This window comes from Xyrauchen texanus, chromosome 36 (genome assembly GCF_025860055.1).
Source record: "Xyrauchen texanus isolate HMW12.3.18 chromosome 36, RBS_HiC_50CHRs, whole genome shotgun sequence".
In the NCBI taxonomy this organism is placed as follows: domain Eukaryota; kingdom Metazoa; phylum Chordata; class Actinopteri; order Cypriniformes; family Catostomidae; genus Xyrauchen; species Xyrauchen texanus.
This window is the reverse complement of record NC_068311.1, coordinates 20,259,432-20,281,172: the sequence shown is the minus strand read 5'-3', so window position 1 is coordinate 20,281,172 and position 21,741 is coordinate 20,259,432. Positions and strand designations below refer to the sequence as shown.

At 36.2% G+C, this 21,741-nt stretch overlaps 3 protein-coding genes across 3 annotated transcripts in view; 2 read left to right on the top strand and 1 right to left on the bottom strand.

The window, feature by feature from the left end:
- Positions 1 to 8,754, top strand: part of LOC127629922 (transcription elongation factor SPT5) — a 41,882-nt gene extending 33,128 nt beyond the window's left edge. Inside the window, exons 28-30 of the mRNA XM_052107236.1 lie at positions 231 to 434; positions 2,064 to 2,159; positions 8,398 to 8,754. Coding sequence (XP_051963196.1) covers positions 231 to 434; positions 2,064 to 2,159; positions 8,398 to 8,538 — 441 coding nt within the window. The 3' untranslated portion in view covers positions 8,539 to 8,754. The remainder of the gene's footprint in view (positions 1 to 230; positions 435 to 2,063; positions 2,160 to 8,397) is intronic.
- A 974-nt stretch (positions 8,755 to 9,728) lies between these two features.
- LOC127629917 (cytochrome c oxidase subunit 7A2, mitochondrial-like) lies at positions 9,729 to 13,483 on the top strand. The gene is made up of 4 exons (XM_052107224.1): positions 9,729 to 9,875; positions 10,859 to 10,945; positions 12,189 to 12,273; positions 12,471 to 13,483. Exons 1-4 carry the CDS (start codon positions 9,861 to 9,863, stop codon positions 12,530 to 12,532), a joined length of 249 nt encoding a protein of 82 aa, XP_051963184.1. The 5' UTR covers positions 9,729 to 9,860; the 3' UTR covers positions 12,533 to 13,483.
- A 134-nt stretch (positions 13,484 to 13,617) lies between these two features.
- On the bottom strand, positions 13,618 to 20,797 carry chp2 (calcineurin-like EF-hand protein 2). Its single transcript, XM_052107223.1, has 7 exons — positions 20,561 to 20,797; positions 20,017 to 20,089; positions 17,964 to 18,044; positions 17,665 to 17,789; positions 14,670 to 14,731; positions 14,310 to 14,432; positions 13,618 to 14,114 (listed from the first exon to the last, which is right to left on the bottom strand). The coding sequence occupies exons 1-7, from the start codon at positions 20,625 to 20,627 to the stop codon at positions 14,061 to 14,063; spliced, it is 585 nt and encodes a 194-aa protein (XP_051963183.1). The 5' UTR covers positions 20,628 to 20,797; the 3' UTR covers positions 13,618 to 14,060.
- Positions 20,798 to 21,741: the final 944 nt, after the last annotated feature.

Sequence of the window (21,741 nt, the reverse complement as noted above, 5' to 3'; positions counted from 1 at the left end):
CAAAAACTTAAGATAAATATGCTTTTAAATGTCACTCTTCATTTCAGCTCACGTAAGATTATCAATTCTGTTTATGAGAATATTTTGCCAAAAACATGCCATTCATGGCAATCTCCCATTCATTCCTATGGGAAGTTCTGCAAAGCTTGTCAGAGCGAGCAACTGTAACCAAAGGAAATTGTAATTTAATTGAATTGTGCTTGTTTAACAGTATATGTCATGATCTTTAGGCCAGTCCGAGCCCCAGCCCAGTAGGATACAGTCCAATGACTCCTGGAGCTCCATCTCCAGGAGGCTACAATCCTCACACCCCTGGATCTAACATCGACCAAGCCTCTAATGATTGGGTCACCACAGACATCATGGTGCGTGTCAAAGACACATTCCTGGATGGAGGCGTCATCAACCAGACCGGTGTCATCCGCAGCGTCACTGTAAGTGAAGTTACAATAATTGTTCATGTGGTTTTATGCTGAGCCCAGATGATCTGAATTTTGCTTGACTACTGTAATTTCCGGACTATTGAGCGCACCTGAATATAAGCCGCACCCACTGATTTTTAAATAAAATATTATTTTGAACATAAATAAGCCGCACCTGTCTATAAGCCGCAGGTGCCTACCATTGAAACAAATGAACTTTACTCAGGCTTTAACGAAACACGGCTTGTAACAAAAATAAATAGGCTTTAACGAAACACGGTGTGGCAGCGGGGGCGTAGTCAAGCGCCCGTCCGGGAGAGAAAAGCGGTAAGGGCGCTTACACCTGAGCTAAATTATGTCTAACACCGTTGTCTAATTTCAGTAAGCATGGGGAGAGCGGCATAAAAAGGCAGCAGCCACAGAGCTGAGAGAGTGACACACGTCAGTCTAGTGTTGGCGCATAGAAGAATTGAGAAACTTTGTAAAATTGATTGTAAACATTGCTGTGGCCATTAAAAGCCTTACCTGGAACGTCAAGTGCCCTGCTGAAAACTGTCACACTGGTGCCCGTGTGACAGTTTTCCCAAGAAGGACACGTGAAGCAGGGCACTTGAAATTAGACACCGGTGTTAGACATAATTTAGCGCAGGTGTAAGCGCCCTTACAGCTTTTCTCTCCCGGACGGGCGCTTGACCACGCCCCCGCTGCCACACACGGCTTGTAATAAAACATTTGCAGTAACCGGTAGCCTACCAAGAAAGTCATTGGTCACTATCTTCCTCCTCTTGTGCACATGAAACCACTGAAGTCATCTCCTTCGGTGTCGGAGTTGAATAGCCTCAGATTTAGTTGTGTTTTTGCACTGAGTCAATTCCTCACGCTGCTGTTTCCAACGTCTTATCATCAACTCATTAAGACCAAGCTCCCGTGCAGCAGCCAGATCAATCGCCTTCAACTTGAAAGCTGCATCATATGCATTTCTCCATGTCTTTGCCATGGTGAGGGTGACAAAATTACTACCGTAATCAGAATGATGGGAAGTTTGAGCGTGCTCGATTTAATCTAAACAGTAAACAAAAAAAGTTGTTTTGACCTTAACCCGTTCGGCAATTTCAATTGGTCTAATGAAAGCTTCACGCCGCCAAAAAACTGAGCACATCACAGAATGTTTTTTTTTTTATTAATTTTTTTATAAAATTTGAAAGCGGGAAAAATCCATATATTAGCCGCGTCATTGTATAAGCCACGAGGTTCAAAGCGTGGGAAAAAAGTTGCGGCTTATAGTCCGGAAATTATGGTATGTTGCATGCAGAAATTTTGGGTAGTAGATGTGCCATGACTAGCTTGCTTATTCTCCAAGAAACTGCAAGTAGAGGCACATGGGACTGGATTTGAATATTGCATATTTTTTTATGTTGCACAGGCATGCCCTGGACTGGTTTTAAATTTGCTTTTACTGTCATGATGTGCAGCGATATCTTATTTTAGATCTTTGGACATGCTGACGTTTGTCCAACCATATCTTGCTAATTCATTCACTGTTAGACTTGATTGATAGGTTGTGGTGTAAATATTATACTTTGATCTTTAAATATTCCTCTGCATCATGATTTTTTGTATTTGTTTTTTTATTTCACACAGGGGGGGATGTGCTCTGTGTTCCTTCAAGCCACTGAGAAAGTGGTTAGCATTTCAAGTGAACACCTGGAGCCTGTAACGCCAACCAAAAACAACAAGGTACTGCTACAGTTATGTAAACACATGACTGACTCACTTGTTTATCTTAATGTTTCACATTAACAGGGTTCCCACGGTTATGGAAAACCTGGAAATATCAGCTATCTGCTAGAAATGGCTCTTTGCGAGTGCAATCTCTCTAGCAGTATTTTACAAAATAATTTTTTCGAGTAATTACAAATGACTGGACAAGTCATGGAATTCATTGGTTAAAGGGACTGGGAAACTTAGATTATTTCAGCGTTGAACCTAATACGGTGGTTACGATGTAGCCTGACGTGCACCTCTTCAAAAATGTAACTGCATATCCGTCGATGCAGACCACAACAGCTGTGAGTGGTGCATTTTGTAACCAGAGACCACACCCGGGATGATAACAATAATATCTGAGGTAGTTGATCAAAGATTATTTTAAAATCTATGCATCATATTACATTGTATTTGTACTCTGGACCATTAAAGCAATTTATGGATATTTTCTGTTTTTATGTTCCGCTTGTGTTTCATGAAGTTACAAGCAAAATGCGACTAAAGATATCGGTTTACTGCTTATAAACTCTTAAAATCTTTTTTGTCATGCTTTTACTTGATATTGATTTGACATGTTAGTGAAATGATGCATTTATTCTACTCTCGAACTTTCAGATTTACACAATGATTTGACAGAATTGTGTACTGTAATCATACTTAAAGTTTTTATTTAATAAGTTATGGAAATGGAACACTTTTAATTTGACAGCATTAAAAAGCACCTGGTAAGAGTTAGTTGTATTGCATATACAGTGCATCCGGAAAGTATTCACAGCGCTTCACTTTTTCCACATTTTGTTATGTTACAGCCTTATTCCAAAATTGATTACATTCATTATTTTCCTCAAAATTCTACAAACAATACCCCATAATGACAACATGAAAGAAGTTTGTTTGAAATCTTTGCAAATGTATTAAAAAATAAAAAATTTTAGATGTTTCTGCAATTTGATTGGAGTCCACCTGTGGTAAATTCAGTTGAATGGACATGATTTGGAAAGGCACACACCTGTCTATATAAGGTCCCACAGTTAACAGTGCATGTCAGAGCACAAACCAAGCCATGAAGTCCAAAGAATTGTCTGTAGACCTCCGAGACAGGATTGTATCGAGGCACAGATCTGGGTACAGAAACATTTCTGCAGCATTGAAGATCCCAATGAGCACAGTCAAGTCAAGTCAAGTGGTTTTTATTGTCGTTTCAACCATATACAGTTAGTACAGTACACAGCAAAACGAGACAACGTTCCTCCAGGACCATGGTGCTACATAAAAACAACAAAGGACCAACATAGGACCACATGAGACTACACAACGAAATAAAATACCTATATAAACTACCTATATATACCTATATAAAGTGCACGTGCAAACATGTGCAAAAAGTACAGGACAGTACAACAAATTACTGACAATGAACAGGACAATAGACAGTGCAGCGCCGACCAGTACTCAGTAGTGCAAAAAGATGACAGTTTCTAAAAATGTAAACATAACATACTATGAGATAATGTTCTATGCACATAGCAGTTTTGAGGTAGCAGACAGTTATAAAGTGACAGTGGCCTCCCTCATCCATAAATGGAAGTTTGGAACCATCAGGACTCTTCCTAGAGCTGGCCACCCGGCCAAAACGAGCGATCAGGGGAGGAGGGCCTTAGTCAGGGAGGTGACCAAGAACCCGATGGTCACTCTGACAGAGCTCAAGCGTTTCTCTTTGGAGAGAGGAGAACCTTCCAGAAGAACAACCATCTCTGCAGCACTCCACCAATCAGGTCTGTGGCCAGACGGAAGCCACTCCTCAGTAAAAGGCACACGACAGCCCGCCTGGAGTTTGCCAAAAGGCAAATGTTCATCTTCCAACAGGACAACGACCCCAAGCACACAGCCAAGATAACAAAGGAGGTGCTACGGGACAACTCAGTGAATGTTCTTGAGTGGCCCAGCAAGAGCCCAGACTTGAACCCGATTGAACATCTCTGGAGAGATCTGAAAATGGCTGTGCACCGACGCTCCCCATCCAACCTGATGGAGCTTGAGAGGTCCTGCAAAGAAGAATGGGAGAAACTGCACAAAAATAGATGTGCCATGCTTGTAGCATCATACACAAAAAGACTTGAGGCTGTAATTGGTGTCAAAGGTGTTTCAACAAAGTATTGAGCAAAGGCTGTGAATACTTATTACATGTGATTTATATTTTTATTTTATTTATTTTTTTAATTTGAAAAGATTTCAAACAAACGTCTTTCACAATGTCATTATGGGGTATTGTTTGTAGAATTTTGAGGAAAATAATTAATTTAATCTATTTTGAAATAAGGCTGTAACATAAAAAAATGTGGAAAAAGTGAAGTGCTGTGAATACTTTCCGGATGCACTGTATGCTTTGTAAAGTCTATAAAACGACACCCATTTAGTCTTCACCATGCGAGTAGTTACTAATTAATTGTATTTATTTTTAACTCTGAATGTCAGAAGTATGCCAAAATATGTATTTATTATTCAAGCGAATCAAGAGCAAGCATACAGTATTTTTCTAATTTATTTGCTATCAGCAATGCAGGTTATTGTATAAAAAATGTTCTTCAATTTCAATTTGTTCACATATTTTGAACAAATTTTAATGCTACAATAATTGAATAAATACATTATTATTCACAAATTAAATTGGTTTTGTTCATTTATGCATGTATAATTAGCATTTTGGCAGTACTGCTCACAGAAGGACGCAGACACCAACACAAATGTAAATGCAAATCAACATGTTGGCCCTTACGCAGAGCCATAAATCAGCCTTTATATTTATCATCAGATTCCTGCTTGATTTCGTAATTTTTGGCAACGATTTGGCACATTATTGCGTACTCCCTTTCTGCTTCTTATGTCATTATCACTTTGGTGCTTTTCAGCCAAGTACAGAATTGTATGAAGCTGAACAGTGTCATTACAGTTCTCCTCCTCTTATAAGTCTTTAATACTCCTTAGACAAAACCTGACAAGTTTGAATTGGTAAAACTTTGGCTTTTTTTTTAGAAGTGAATTCTAGCCTACTGCATACTGCACAGTATGTACTGTATGTTGCCTAATAGTGTGTGAAACGGTATGCAATAGGCAACTATATATGTTTCAAACAGTCATATGCTACATTGTCTCATGGCCTAATGTTGCATGTTTAATCGGATGAATGGAACCAGTTATTATATTGGGAATAAAAAGGTATTTTGCGGTGAATGAGTCACCAGTGAGTCACCACAACCGATAATACCTCCAGGTTAATCTGTCACACTGGAAATATCTGACATATTGCATTTTGGAATGCAGAATTCCTTACAATGTGCTCTGATTTGCACTGCACATTTAAGCATATGTATTAGGTCATCTGGGCAATTTATGCATACAGTAAATGTGCATACTATGCACAGTCTACATAGAATATACTCCAAAACTATTAAAAGAAGTATTGTAGTATGCTTATCAGAACCATCGTCTTAAAGCAAAATAGTTTGTGCAGTTAATCCTTTTTTTTTAATTAACTGAAAGGTTACAAGCATGCAAGAACCAATAAAGCCAAATATTCACCACAGTGCAGCAATGACTCCCACCTGAAAAAATATATTTCATGAATTAAATTTCCTTTGCATATGCTTAATTTGTATTCAGTTTTTTTCAGTTTTGATGCTACTCATTTTCTATTTCTGTTTTGGTTCTTTTTGTTGGCTAATCTCTACTAATATGTTCCCAAATGAGAGACAAACCGAAGGAAGAAATAAGCAGGTGCACAATTTCACCTCCTATTAGAAGCCTTGGAAAAGCATGAACGTCTTTTCTTTCAGATTCATGTCACTCTTTATAATGAATTACGAAGTGATTTTAATCAAGAATGTTCTAAATATTGTATACATAAAATGAGAACTGGATGAAGCATGTTTTGCTGATTAATCAAGTTACACTATTGAAAAAAAATCTGAATTAACTATCACTAGGCACTTTTTTTCTGTATACTTTCTGTATTTCAGAAATATACACTCACTGAGCACTTTATTAACACTTCTAATACGGAGTAGGGCCTCCCTTTGCTCTCAAAACAGCCTCAATTCTTCATAGCATGGATTTCAAAAAACATTGCTTTGAGATTCTGGTCTACTGTATTTTGACACTATTGCATCATGCAATTTCTGCAGATTTGTCAGCTGCACATTCATGCTGTTTATCTCCCATTCTACCACATCCTAAAGATTTTATATTGGATTCAGATCCGGTGACTGGAAAAGGCCACTGAGGAACAGTGAACTCATTGTCATGTCATGAAACCAATGTGAAATGACTTTTTAAGGCTTGATCATGCTTGAAGTAGCCATTAGAACAGTGGTTCTCCACCCTGTTCATGGAGGCACCCCAACACTACACATTTTGGATATTTCCCTAATCAAACACACCTGGTTGAACTCATCAGCTCATTAGTGGAGACTCCAAGACCTGAACTGGGTGTCTGAAAAGAGATGTTCTTTCTGTTCTTTGCTGACAGAAGTGGAGCCTTGGTCTTCTGCTGTTGTAGCCCATACTTTATATTATATGTTATACTTTATATATTGTTATATACTTTTAAAAAATAGAATAAATAGGTCACCTTCAAGTAGTTCCAAACCAGAATGAGTGTTTTCCATCAGTGGAACAGAAGGATGTAGGGAATCGTGATTGATTTTCACGCTCCAAAAGCACCATCAAATTTGTCCATATCTCCCATGCACCATATTCCAAGCCTTTTAAACCCAGGAAATGGCATTATTTCAGGATTGGACTAAAATGTATGTCACTGAAAATCTTCCCCTTCAGCCATTTGAATCTGGCATGCAAGCGACAACGGCTTTGCAACTGTTTTGATTAAAAGCTAAATCAGTTTTTTTACGAACCAACCGCAATGTTGATTGGAAAACATTTTGCTTGGTTTCTGTCTCTGTGGCCGCATGCCCTGTAGCTCTTTCTATTGTGGACTCTTCATTGGTCAAAAAGCTTTTAACTATTCATTTAATTAAACATAAAATGTATTCTAATTGTCTTTGATTGTTCTGCATCATGCTGCAGTTTTGCATTCAGTGTGTAAAGACACATTGCTCATTACTGTAATCTTATCATATTGTGACACTAAGGATAAAAGCTTCTGTTTAAAGAGGACACAGTATGCCCCTTTTTACACTCTAATATAAGTCTCCGGTGTTCCCAGAATGTGTTTCAGAAAGTTTCAGCTCAAAATACCTCCCAGATCATTTATTCTACCATGCCTTTATACCCCTTTTTTGTAGACCTGTTCCAAATGGGCTGTTTTAGTGTCCATCACTTTAAATGCGAAGGAGCGGCTGCTCCCCACACCCCTTTCTGGAAGTGGGCTGTGTCTTTCTTGCTGATGTCATGGATACCCTGGTGACAACAATGCAGGAGAACTTAGTTAAATTATAAATAACACTGAGAACACACCAAGTCAATCATCTTACAGTATTGTGCATAACAAAGGTTGTGTTTTGAAATATGAAAAACAGCTATAGTTGTCGAGAATAGTTTCATAATCATTTTTGAAATTATGACCAGTTTTATTACACAGAAAATCTTAATTGCATGACCACTCAAGCTGGACTGGAGGACGCCAATCATTTTATATCGTAACAGAAACAGAGCTACAGTTTCATTGTTAAGGAATAAGGGAGTTACAGACTAGTTGCTACGTTACACAAAGCACAATGTTTTCAAAACAAGTGTTTTTCATGCATCGTGAAAACAAGAAAATTCATAAAGCCAAATTGCAAATATTAAAGTATAAATTGCAAAACTTACGACTTGCAAATCTGAAGTTGGGTCACGGAGTGTTTGTATCGATCCATTCTTGATCCTTAGCTTTGAAGCAAATGCAGCCTTGTGTTGACCATTTTTGATGAAGCTGTCCGAGCTAGCACAAGCGGCTCTAGCAAAGTGATAAATATGGCGGACTGTGTGCTGCTCGCTGGGTGGTACCTCTCCCCTTTTGACATCATAAGGCGCTGCAAACCAGAACAGCTAGTTAGGAGATGCTGTTTTTATTGATGGCGAAAGGAAAGAAACAAGGGGATGTTCTTTTACCATATTTTGTGGTTGTATTGGGGACACATAATTATGTTAAAATGGAAAAAGTGGATTTTGCATAATGTCCCTTTAATGAAAATGTGAATGTGCTCCTCAGGTGAAAGTGATTCTGGGAGAGGACAGAGAGGCCACTGGTGTCCTGCTCAGTATTGATGGTGAAGATGGCATTGTTAGAATGGAGTTGGATGAGCAACTGAAGATTCTTAATCTTCGCTTCCTTGGGAAATTGGAAGTATAAAGAACCACAGATCACTTTTAAAGATCTTTTTCGTTTTCTCTTGACCATCATCTAAATCGTGAAGTATAGCTGGCCTTTTACAATGTCCTTTTTTTTATTATTAGTGGAAGCAATTTTTAGTGCGTAGTTTATTTTTTGTTTCTTTCATGATGTAGAAATGTACTTTTTGGCAAATTGATTCCATGTCAAATAAAATGTGAACTGAGTTCTGAAATCCATCCACCCCTGAGTGCTTGCTTGAAATATTTAATAGCTGTTGGCGGTTAATTTTAAACCTTTTACTGCCTTCCATCATTTGACTGAATAATTTAGGATTTAGACCGTTTCTTTATTGAAATATACTCTAGGTCGGAAAGAGTTAGAAAATGTTAACATTCGAAAAGCTTTTCGAACTGTTGTCAATTTTTCATGAGATCGATTTCTCTGAATGGTACTAACTGTCATTTATCAATTAAGTCCTCTGTATCAGTCATATCCCTGGACCTTCCAGACATCTTTGGGAGGGCTTTACCTGTATTAAGCCTCTGCCTATTACTTTAACATTTTTACCTATTTACTTATCTGAAATTAATGACAGCTAGTTCTGTTTCTCTTGTAAATTATGTTTTTCTTTGATGCAGAAAACTGAGTAATACAGCAGAATCAGTCTGTTACCTAGCCCTTCATATCACACTATCATTTTTAGCCCTATAAGGTAGCAAACCTTAGACTTGAATACAGATTGGTATTTTCATAAAAATAGAAAAACAATGAGAGAGAGCTTGTTTTCCATCTGCATCTCTGCCTGACCCTCCCATACCTGTTGGTGTTGCTGGGAGAACCCATGACCCTGGATTTATCAGCACCAAGAAACTCAGCTTGTGCTTCTCTAACACACACACACACACACACGTGCATCTCAGCCTTGAGACAGAGTCAGCTGAGAGAGAAAACACAATTGCCTATTTATGAGCATAAGCACAGTATAATACATGTTCAAACATTTCTCCATTCTTATAAGCATATTAATATATAAAATGACACTGGTGAATATCATTCCTTCTGAAAATCTCTCACAGACCTTTGGATACTTCAGACAAAACATGAGCATTATTTGGCATATTATGCTTTAAATAGATGAAAAGTAAATGTCAAGTTTTACTACTACAGCTACTATTATTGTTCAGTTTAGTATAACCTGAATCAGCTTGTTTTAATTTCCAAGTTGTTTTCCCCCACCTGACCATACTTGGCTCCAAATCAAAAGCTCTGCAATATGTGTGTCCTTGTAAGGGCCCTGACTAGATGAGTATCAACAGGCTGAGAAGAGAGGAGCGTTGGTCATGAGATATTTACTGGTAAGTACATTGCTGTTCTTCTACATTCTTCCATATTTAGCAACATAACAGCTGTAGATCCCTGAACATGAATAAACACTTTTGAAACAGGAACTATTTCACAGAACGATAGTCTGACCATAGTAGTGCATGCATTGCTTGGTAAACCTAGTCATTATATGGTAGTGTCTTTCATAGACATATTTTGAATTGTGTTGCATTAAAGTTGAAAAACATTGTGGTTGTAAGGCTGATAGCCTCAAATGAACTTTCCAAAAAAATAGTCATGCAGTGGTCAGCTGATACAGTAACAGTTGCTTTATGAGCAAACATATTTTTATTTTTTTTTTCACTTAAATGCTTGAAATGGGATCAAGATGTCTGCTATACATGTTTCCACATATGAAACAGATACTTCTCTAAGGAGGTCATGTCACTGTCACACATTTAGGATGTGTATGTACATGCAGACAAACACACACATATCTTCTCTGCACAACCCACTTTCTGCATTACACTCTGCTGGTAAAACACAATTGGCTAAAATAACAACCCAAATGTTCCAGATTATTTGACCTTGGGAACCATAGCATGTTCAATTCTGTTCACTTGTTTAATAATAGAAGACACAATATATGTAGGTGACTTTCTAGATCTATAAATATAATAATAATTTAGTTTAGTTTGTTGTATAAATGTGTCCTGTGAAGGATCTTCTTTTCACAAATGCCTAAAAAGCCTTGTACAAATGAATATATGAATGAAAAGTGATTATAGAAAAAAGATAAATAAAATATATTGAGAAGTTGCTTAGTTCTGCAGTGAATCCAAATGTTTAATTGTAAAAGTATGACTTCGTTCTTTTTTAATATCTGGTTTTATGGAACTGTCTAACACACAGGATAAATGGAGGCACTTCCTATACATGGTTAAAGTCTGATGAAAGTGTGCTGAGGTACAAATATTAGACTATTGTCTTTATATTTCTCTTTAATTCTATCCAGAGTCTTCCCCGGGTAGCCTCACAGGCTTTTAGCACAACAGCCCGGCAAATGAAAAACAAGGTGCCGGAGAGACAGAAGGTTTTTCTGGTAAGTACATTTCAGTGAGATAATGGCAAAATACACTCATAAACTGTATTGGCACATTCTAGAATGTTTATATATATAAATCAAAATGGTAATATATATCAATTTAAAGAAAACCTTTCTTCTGAGTCTCTCAGCCTAATAAAAATTTTACTTTCAAATTAATTAATTTACTTTTTATTTCCTTATTTTTTTTATTTGACATATTTCTCAAGGTGTAAATAAGGTAGCTCAGAAAAACTGCTGAGATTGAGAACTGAGTAAAATTTTTACATTTATTATATGTCATAGTGTTCAAAAACATCTCCAAGTGTCCAAAAGCCTCTCAAAACAAATAAAACATAATATTTGTAAATAAGAACTAATTACACATCAATGATTAAAGGGATGCTCTTTCTCCAAAGCATGCAAGCATGAGTAACAAGATCTCATTCAGTTCCACTCTGTGTCATTTGAGCCATCATAGAGTCTGTGTCATGTAATTGGTGCCATCTCCTGGTCGCCATATGTAATTAGAGTGAACGATCCTCTCAGCCCATATTTGAATTACTTTCATCTCTGGTTGCAGCGATCTGAATAATAATTGGTTTAGTGTTCCATGATGCTGGACAATGTACTACATCATTACTGATGGAGTCATCTGAACCAGGGAAGCTGTGTTTTTAGCCAGAGAGCACATTATGTTCTGTGTGCATATTGTGCTTCGTATGGATTATCTAATGATCTATGCATTCAGTTACTTGTTGTGTGGACCCATTTTAAAGATTATCACCTCCACTAAGTAATGGCATGTGATATTATATGGTCAGTTTATGTTACATGAAGTTATGGGCAAAACCGCTGCATATATGCAACATCTGTTTACATGTTCTGTAACTTGTATGTCAATAAAATATACTTTGTGAGTAAACAAATAGGCTGGTTGTATTCTCTTTGAGAGCTTTCCACCAACATATGACACATGGCTATTTGATCAGTTTGATGTTTTACCGATTAAAATAAACTGTGCAGTGCAAAAAATATTAATACATTTCAAAGCATTTTTTCAGTTATGGTCATAATGCCTACATGCATTGTAAAGTACAGCTTCTTAGCTTTGAAACAATATATATTTTGTGTTGGTCAAGACTGTAGTTAATATTTTGATAATTATATGCCAGCGGGCCCATGCATGCTTAAAGGTTAATTAAAATTTGAATAAAGGTCAAATACAAAAATAATTTGAATGCTTTATCTACACTTACAGGAGGACAATGGTCTTCCTGTCCATATTAAAGGGGGGACCACAGATGTCCTTCTCTACCGCTTAACCATGACCATCACAGCTGCAGGTACTGCAAAATGTGAACATCACTGCTATTGTAGATCTACATACTTCAACTGAAATGTTGAATTTAATTGCACTGAAGTACAAATATTTTATTAGAAAAACAAAAATGCAGTTTATGTGAACTATGAGTTCAGTCTTTTTAAAATATGTACATATAAGTATTTATACAAATCTCTTTATTTGTGTTTCTGTTTTTAGGCACTGCCTTTTCCTGTTACTGGTTGCTGTTGGCCAGTATTCCCAGGAGTAAAGCACAATAAGGACAGATTAATAACTTTGATGACTAACTATCTGATGCTGTACAAATCTATTTTATGTCCAATACCTTGATGAATTAAATGAGTATAATACTTCCAACCACTGGGCCTCTTTCCAAAGAAAACCACTCTAGTGTCAGCCAGGTCACGTGTGTGTTAAACATGTAATTAACGCCACCTAGCGGCCACAGTAAAAGCCTGCTTAAAAGGCAATTTCGGGTTCAATACAAGTTAAGCTCAATCGACAGCATTTGTGACAAATATTTTGACTTGCCTCTCCTAAAATAAAATCTGGATTCCAGTGAGGCACTTTCAATAGATGTGAATGTGGCCAATTTGTAAATGTTTCAAAAGTATAGCTACAAGACAAAAACGACATGATTTTAGTGTGATCAAATTGGTTACTAAACTTTTGTGTAAATGTATATGCAATTTTACAACTTCTTTGTGGTGACAATGTAATGTCAACAAACCCTAAAACAACTTTAAAAAATAAATGTTGCAGCTCAAATAATACATAAGTTTAACATATTTATGTAAAAGCTTTCACAAAATTAAAAGCTTCTGATTTCTGCCTTTAAATCCTCCAAAAATTCACTTCCATTATCAATCTCACTGTAACCTCAATTTTTGCTTTTTTTTTTTTAAAGAAAAAGGAGGTAATCAACATTATGCCACAAATGCTGTCAACTGACCTTAACTTGTATTGAACCCAGAATATTCTTTTTACTTTCCAGTTCACTTTTCTGAATTTAACAGTGCAGTCATTCATTTTTTCCCTGTTAAAATATTTTACACAAAGAAATTAGATAGTACAAAACAATACTTTGGATATTTTCGGTAACATTCAGTAGCATTTAATACAAATGTGAAGAAAAGCATGCATAAGTGCAATAAATTAGCCTTTCTCATTAAGCTTGTGGTCAAAATTGCATTAAAAAAAAAAAAAAACAACATTCCAAAATTTAGGATACGGTTACATAGTTCAAAAGACATGAATTCTGGAAAGTCTCATGCCACAGAGATGTTAGAAACTATACTGAGAACAAAGTGTATACACTTAAACCTTCAAAAAGTTAAGCATGAAACAGTATGTTTCTGTCACCACAACACAAATCCCATTTTCCACATAGGTAGTTTTATGACATTGTAATGCTGTAAATTGTCATGAACTATTTGATGAAAATAGTGAGGAGATTTGAATTCACTCACATCACTCTCTCTTTCCCCTGCCATGCAGATACACTGTTGTTTATAATTGGAATATAACAGAATGAATAATAAAAAATCTGTGCAATTCAGTACAGTTAATATTTCCTTAAGACACAGAATGCAAACATGTAATGTATTTGTTAGTATGCTGTTGCAATCACAGTGCATTGCAGAGATTCCAAGTGCATTAAAATCCTGTTTATCAAACAAAATCCATCATACTGTCCCTTGAGTATTGGATATTCCTTGTATTTCCTCAGGCTTGGAGATGAAACAGATGGAAATAACGAGGTTGGTGCAGAAGCTTTCCCATGATGCTCTAGCGCAAGAAGCGAATGCTCATCTTTTGGTCAATGTTGACCTTCTCCAGAGACTAGTACAATACATAATTCAAAACAAATCAACAGGTTGAAACACAATGACTAGCAGTCACATTCCAGTGATAATAAATGTGAAGTGTGTAATTTTTGTGCCTCTAGCGGCACCAAATGGGACAGCAAAAATAATTATTGTTTATAAACAAAAGTTCTTTTAGCAAGAACTATGGTCACAGAATATTGGGCTGTACCTTACGAAACTCCTCAAAAGATATGGCATCATCCCGGTCAAGATCCGCTTCTTGTATTGTGCGGTCTGCTATGCTCAGTAGCTGCTCCTCCGTCACCTGCATCTCCAGCATTGCCCGGAGAACCTGTCAATCACTCTCAGCTGTCATTCATTTTGAACAGTACAACTCATGTAGTGAGAACCAGACATGCTGGACAATCTTTGGAATTTTTCTCTTATGCACAATCATGTAGACACTAACAAAAATACATGACAAACAATACAAATATGAAAAAAAAAAAAAAAAGAATACAACAATGAACTAAATGAAACAATGTGGCTATATTTCACTTTATGAATAAACATTCTAGATAGTACTGACCTTTAAAAGCTCATCTCTGGAAATCTTGCCATCCTTGTCCTGGTCATACAACTGAAACGCAACTACAGGAATAAAACGGAGACATTTAAAGGAATGACTCAGCCAACATAAGAAGAAAATACTCATACACACACACACACACACACACTAATTTCAAAAGTTTGGAATCACTACTACAAACTCCTGCCAAAAACATTAGCAATGTTGAAAATAATTATTATGATGACAGAAAAATACTGTCACACCTAATCCTTGAGAAATTATTGTAATGTGCCAATTTGGTACTCAAGAAACTTCTCTTATTATTAGAACAGTTAAAAAGGGTTGTACTATTTAATGACATTTAAACATCGCAATACAGTTTCTTTTTTTAATTGCTGAAGTATTGAATACATGTGCATTTCCTGCATGTCCCTCTACACTTAAAAGTAAATTTTTGGTTTAAAAAATGGCCAAAAAGAAACAAATTTCTCTAAAAATGTATCAGTCTATTGTTCTTTTGACAGATGAAGGCTATTCCATGCACTATTGATTTGAAAGTAAAATAAAAGCAAACTGGTTCTGACCAGGAGAGATAGAAGTGGGAAACCCATATGCATATCAAAAAAACGACAAGTACACAAGTCTCTAGTTTAGAAGCAGACCCCTTAAAGGTCCTTAACTCACAGCTTCAATGAACAGTACATGCCAAACATCAGTTTTATCTATGACAGTAAAGAGAACACTATAGCCACATAGAAACCTGCCAAATATGAAGAAAATGGTAGAATTGACAAAATAACATACCTCACCCTAATGCCATCCCAGATGTGTAGGACTTTTTTTCTGCTGAACACAAATAAAGATTTGAAGAAGAATATTTCAGCTCTGTAGGTCCATAAAATGCAACTCAACAGGGTTAAATATTGATCTGTTTCTCATCCACACTTATCATATTGCTTCAGAAGACATAGATTTAACCAGTGGAGTCATGTAGACTACTTTAATGCTGCCTTTATATGCTTTTTGAGCTTCAAAGTTTTGTCCAGATACTCAGGTGACATTTCACCCCACACTTCCTGTAGCACTTGCCATAGATGTGTCTGTCTTGTCAGGCACTTCTCACGCACCTTTCAGTCTTGCTGATCCCACAAAAGCTCAATGGGATTAAGATCCATAACACTCTTTTCCAAATATCTGTTGTACAAAGTCTGTGTTGCTTTGCCCACTCTAACCTTTTCTTTTTTTTTGCAATTCTTCCCATAAGGCCTGCACCCCTGAGTCTTCTCTTTACTGTTGTACATGGAACTGGTGTTGAGCATGTAGAATTCAATGAAGCTGTCAGCTGAGCACATGTGAGGCGTCTATTTCTCAAACTAGAGACTCTGATGTACTTATCCTCTTGTTTAGTTGCACATCTGGTCTTCCACATCTCTTTCTGTCCTTGTTAGAGCCAGTTGTCCTTTGTCTTCAAGACTGTAGTGTACACCTTTGTATGACATCTTCAGTTTTTGGGAAATTTCAAGCATTGTATAGCCTTCATTCCTCAAAACAATGATTGACTGATGAGTTTCTGGAGAAAGTTGTTTCTTTTTTGCCATTTCTGACCTAATATTGATCTTAAAACATGTCAGTTTACTGCATATGATGGTGCTGATTTTTACATCAGTAATGTCCTGACTATACTTTGTAATTAGTTGAATGCCCCTTTGGTGAATTAAAGTACCAATTTCCTTCCAAAACAGCTAAATCTATACATTACTCGAAACTTTTGGCCGCCAGTATGCATGTATGCATGCATGTATATACATATATACACATATATATATATATATATATATATATATATATTTTAGGGCTCTCGATTTAATGTGTTAATTCAGTGCAATTCATTTTATAAAAAATTTAAACGCAATTAATCGCAATGCCCGCGGACCGTAATAAGGAAGATTCCTGAGAAATGCAAGCTTGTAGTACCACCTGTTTACTCCAGAGGGCAGTAAGTGAAACTTCAGCTGTACGGGCAACACGCAGTTTAAACAGTGACCAAAACAACCCTTCAGCAGGCAGTGCGTTACGTTTTTGCGTTCAAAACACTTGGAGTGCAAATTCGAACTAAGAGATCTCAAGTTGTGTTCTAAGTATTAAACTATATTTAACTTGACACAGTGACCTAAACATTTTATGATTATGACACAACACACCAGAGACGCTATACAAGCATCTGTTTGACGCAGGTGTAAATTGACGGGTCCTTAAACAAGCCCTCATAATAAATCTCAAACTGATTGACAAATTCACTTGTGAAATGGATTGCTGTGAACTGTTCAATAATATGGTAGTAAACAATACATTGTATTCTAAAGCTGCTTTTTGTATTGTCTTATTAATGATTAACTCTTCTGCCACAAGAATGTAATGCATTTTAATTATCTGAATACTTTTTATTTGATATAAAAAAAATGATATATAATTTTTTTTTATATTTAAAGATAACTATGTATAATTATTTCATCATTATATATTGAATTATTGTTATATGAGGGGCTTTCTCAGCAAATATTTGTATATGCGATTAATTGCATATTTCAATTAAAATTTGTAATCGATTGACAGCCCTAATATATATATATATACACATGCACACATATATAACTATAATTTACTGTTATCCTACAATTAATTTCCTACATAGCTGAGCTAGTTTCATGCATCAATCTGCAGATTCTTTTTTTCTCACATAACATAATTTCACCTCAAATATATTTTATGACCAACATTTATTTTTATTTGGCAAGTAGCCATGATATTATATGCAGGATATTGTGTACAGTGAGTTGGTCAATATTGCACAATCAACCTCAACATAAAATAAACCATGTTTTTTTTTTTTTTTGCAATAATTCCCAGCTGACTGTACATTATCCCTTTTATAACATCATCCGTTTTGTTATTTAGGGGATAGCTATATCATCTATATAACAATATTCACAATATAGCAATTTTACAATCATACATTTGAGTTTGTTGCTCCTGCTGTTGACGGGTTCCGGAGAATTGGGCTCTTTGGGTCTATCTTTGTCAACAGGTCGGAAATGGGCCAGGATCCTTACAAAAGTGTGGAAATCCACCGTTTCCTTCCTGAAAGTGATAACATTACTCATGACTACAAGACAATTATTATTGGTAAATGCAATAGAATTTTTTTAAGACACATGGACTTGTAGATCAGTCTTCAAGATTTCAATTTGAATGTCAATTATTTTCACTCATTTGTAATAAAATGCTTAGTAGTTAATGCCAAGATTCACTTACCCTGGGGAAAAGAAGGCACTGATTATTCTGTCTCCTATGGGATTCATTGCCAACTCCTTTATGGCTCCAAAATCTTGAGGACTTTGTGAGCATGAGACAGATAAATAAAAAAATTAAAAAGGAGACATAAACATGCACTGAAAAAAAAGGGAAAGCAGCTCTATTGAAAATACTAAACCAGTACACTTAAATCCACTTAATACATTTATGTTTGAGATGAGAACATAATTATTCTGCATAAAGTCAAAGTGACTCAACAATCATCAAAAAGTGATATGAAAGTCCAAGTGTATTCAGACTTGTAACAGATGGTGTTCACTAAACTTTTTAATGCTTGCTCAATTAATTTTTTTTTTTAAATGAAGCTGTGTTCATTTGATTAATTTCATTGTGTACAATCCATCTATTTTAACTTAATCCAATTGTGCTGGGACTACGCCAATAATATTTATTGCAACATTATTGCTGAAACTGGGCAGAGGATTTCCAGTTCCCAACATGCTTTGCATGGGACTGGATTGGGAGAGTAGATTTTAAAATGTAGTGTTATTTTGATGTGTTTCAACTAGTGCTGTCAGTCGATTAAACTTTTTAATTGAGATTAATCAGGATTAATCACAGAATAGTGAAGTGCTGAAATTTGACACTATGTATTTCTATTCTTGTCAAAATTCATTTATTTCCATCTTAGGAAAGAAAACAATATGTAACAATATAATGTTTCATTAACCTTTTCAAAACAAAGCCTTCCACAGTATAAAGATAAAAATGCAGTAAAATAGCACCAATTCAAGGAACATTAAACATTTCCCAAAGTCTAAGTGGGAGTTTGACTAATTAAAAGAACTAGTCCCAACAGGTTGCATATTCATTGTAATGGGCATTAAATCTCTTAACTCTCATCCTCCACAATATTAATCTGCCGGTAGACTGTGGCTGTGCAGACTTTGTTACAGCAATCATGAAGGTGCATTCATGATTTGCAAAAGAGAGTCAATGCCAGAGTCAAGCGTTGCTTTGAACTCACTATGAAAAGCGATTGCTGACAAACATGTCTCATTCTGTTTCTGTGGTAATTAAAATGTGCTTTACATAATAGGCTGAAAAGTACTTGATTTCTATTAAAAGTCCCATCTGGGCTTGTTTTGTACATCAAATAGTGCTGTTTATGCCAAGCTTGTAGGTTCTGATTGGAAGAAGGGCTCTGGTGCTGTTGTGTGTCTGTTTGTGGCATGTGCGCCAGTGTAATGACTCTGGGTGGACACGTTACAAAGGTGCCGCCCTTCACACCAGTGTTTATGATGTATTAATGGTAAATGTGTTAAACTCAGTTAAGAAATATTAACGCTTTAAACTTTTTTAATTAATTGCATTATTTAACGCGTCAATTCTGACATCCCTAGTTTCTACACAAACTGAAACAAGTAAGAGACATGTTGGTGTTTAATGTTCTGTTATGTTAGGATTTAGAGTTGTGTCTGTCATGTTTAATTTTTTTTGGAGCTAAAGGCCAAAGTATATTTTAGGTTTCTGCATTGCGGATCACTCTGCTCACAGTATGTGTGATGCAAATTGCGTCACTAGCACAGCCGCGCAGCTTGACCGCGTGCCGACTAGATTTTCTTGACCAACGAATCAGGCCTCATCTGTGTGCATCGCTGACGCATGTGCATGCACTAAAAGAGTATCACAAAGAAGTTGTAGTGGGCCAAACGTTTTTGCATTCACTCACGGTCAGTAGAGTATACTCTCAAAGGCAACGCGGTCAACCAGGCCTGAGCCAATCCACTCAAAAATTTTAAGTATACCTGGGCCTTATTGGTTAGGTGATGAAATATGCAATATGTTAATGTGTTTGTTGATAACTAGCAACAAGCTGCAAGGTTCAATAGACTTAATCACACAGCTCACATTTAAGTTGGGTTAACTCAATTAATTTAGGTTTTTGCTACACAAAGTATGTGAGTAGAGTCTACATTTTAATTTCATATCAAATAAACTAATTTTCAATATGTAGAACCAATGACACAAGGCATCTTAACATCAGTCTCACCAGAGATGACCTCTTCCTTCTTTATCCAGAGCTTTGAAGCGATCATACAGACGAATAATGTGTGCAGAGGAGACTGAAAGAGAGAGATCAAACATATGAAGCTGCAGTATGGGCCTGTAGCATGATGACTCAACAAACACCAAATTAATTCATCAATATGCAATGGACCATATACTAATTTAATTGACAACGGAGTCAGTATCCCTCCATAAATTGGGATAAATCCATGAATGTAGCTATGCTTTATTCTTTAACCCCTTGTCGTATTTTTAATAAACAATTTAAGTTTGGGTAGCCATTCTAGTATTTATTAAAACAATATTAGCTTGCAGTAGTATCATTAACTAACAGCACCTGCTTCTGTCAGTCTACAGTGTGCCTGATATAATATGTACAGCCCGCTACCCCAATTTGGATATTTTCATCAAAATTACCTTAAAATGTAAATGTAACCAACAAACAAACATGACAACAAAAATAGATATGAAATGGTGCGCCTAATAAGTCAGTACTAAAACACATCTGTGTGAACCATGTTACTCACAGCCCGTTTCTTGCATCAACTCCTCGACGTTTGGGATTTTTAACAGGGTGGAGCTCGTCGAACCCATTTGAAGTATTTTTTATTTATCACGATATATTGACAGCATACCAAAATTTAGCCCAAGTCCAGAGCACTGAAATAAAAAAACGCATGAAAAATAAACCTTCACGAGTCTCGACATTGAATTCAGTTTTTTAAAGTTGCGAGATCATCTGTGTTCGATCAGCACTATCTACTGCTGCAACTGCATAATAATAGACGCTTTGTGCAACAGTCCGTGATTACAACTACGCCCACTACACACACCAATGGCGCTCGTTTTGTATGCACAGATCATATGCATGTGCTTGTTTATTTGTTCATAACATGATTACACTTTATAAAACTACAGTGAGGGGAACATGGAGTATTTTCTTCCTTTGCATAAATTAACAAACAGCTTTGGGGAAAAAGAATCCAACTGGTGGCGTTTAGAACGCTATTTGAAACACTTGATGGCGCCAAAGTCTTTCACATATCGACCGTTCACTGGCCCGCTGTCTCTGCTGTTGCCTGTTGTTTATGTGAAATATCGCGATGGTGGTGTGGGACTGGGCTCTTCAACTACTTTCATGCGGGGTCAAATTATCCAGATGAAAACTTTACGGGGGCCAAACATTTTTCAGTATTCATCTTTGCTAGCACTTTCATTGCAAGTAACATGTTACTTAAAACATCTTTAATACTGTACATTTATTCATATTAAAATAGTCACTGGGTGTATATTAAATTATAATTGTTTAAGGTCTGGCCATAAATTCCTTCATATTATCTGGCTGAAAAATAAACATGACATACTCTTAACTAACAAATCACTTTTGATTAACTTTATTTTAAAATAACAACAACAACAACAACATAATAATAATAATCATTTTAGTATTTTAGTGCTATTGTTTTCAAATTATGAAAAGCAAGGAGAAACATTTAGATCTGCTAAAGCACTCTTCACAACATCATCCTACATATGAAAACAATGGTCATACAGAAATGTGATGTTTACTTAAGTATGCATTTAAATTAAATTACATTTTTGAAAGAGAGAGAGAGAGAGAGAGAGAGAGAGAGAGAGAGAGAGAGAGAGAGAGAGAGAGAGAGAGAGAGAGAGAGAGTAGGTAATCATTGACAAAACATTCAAAGAA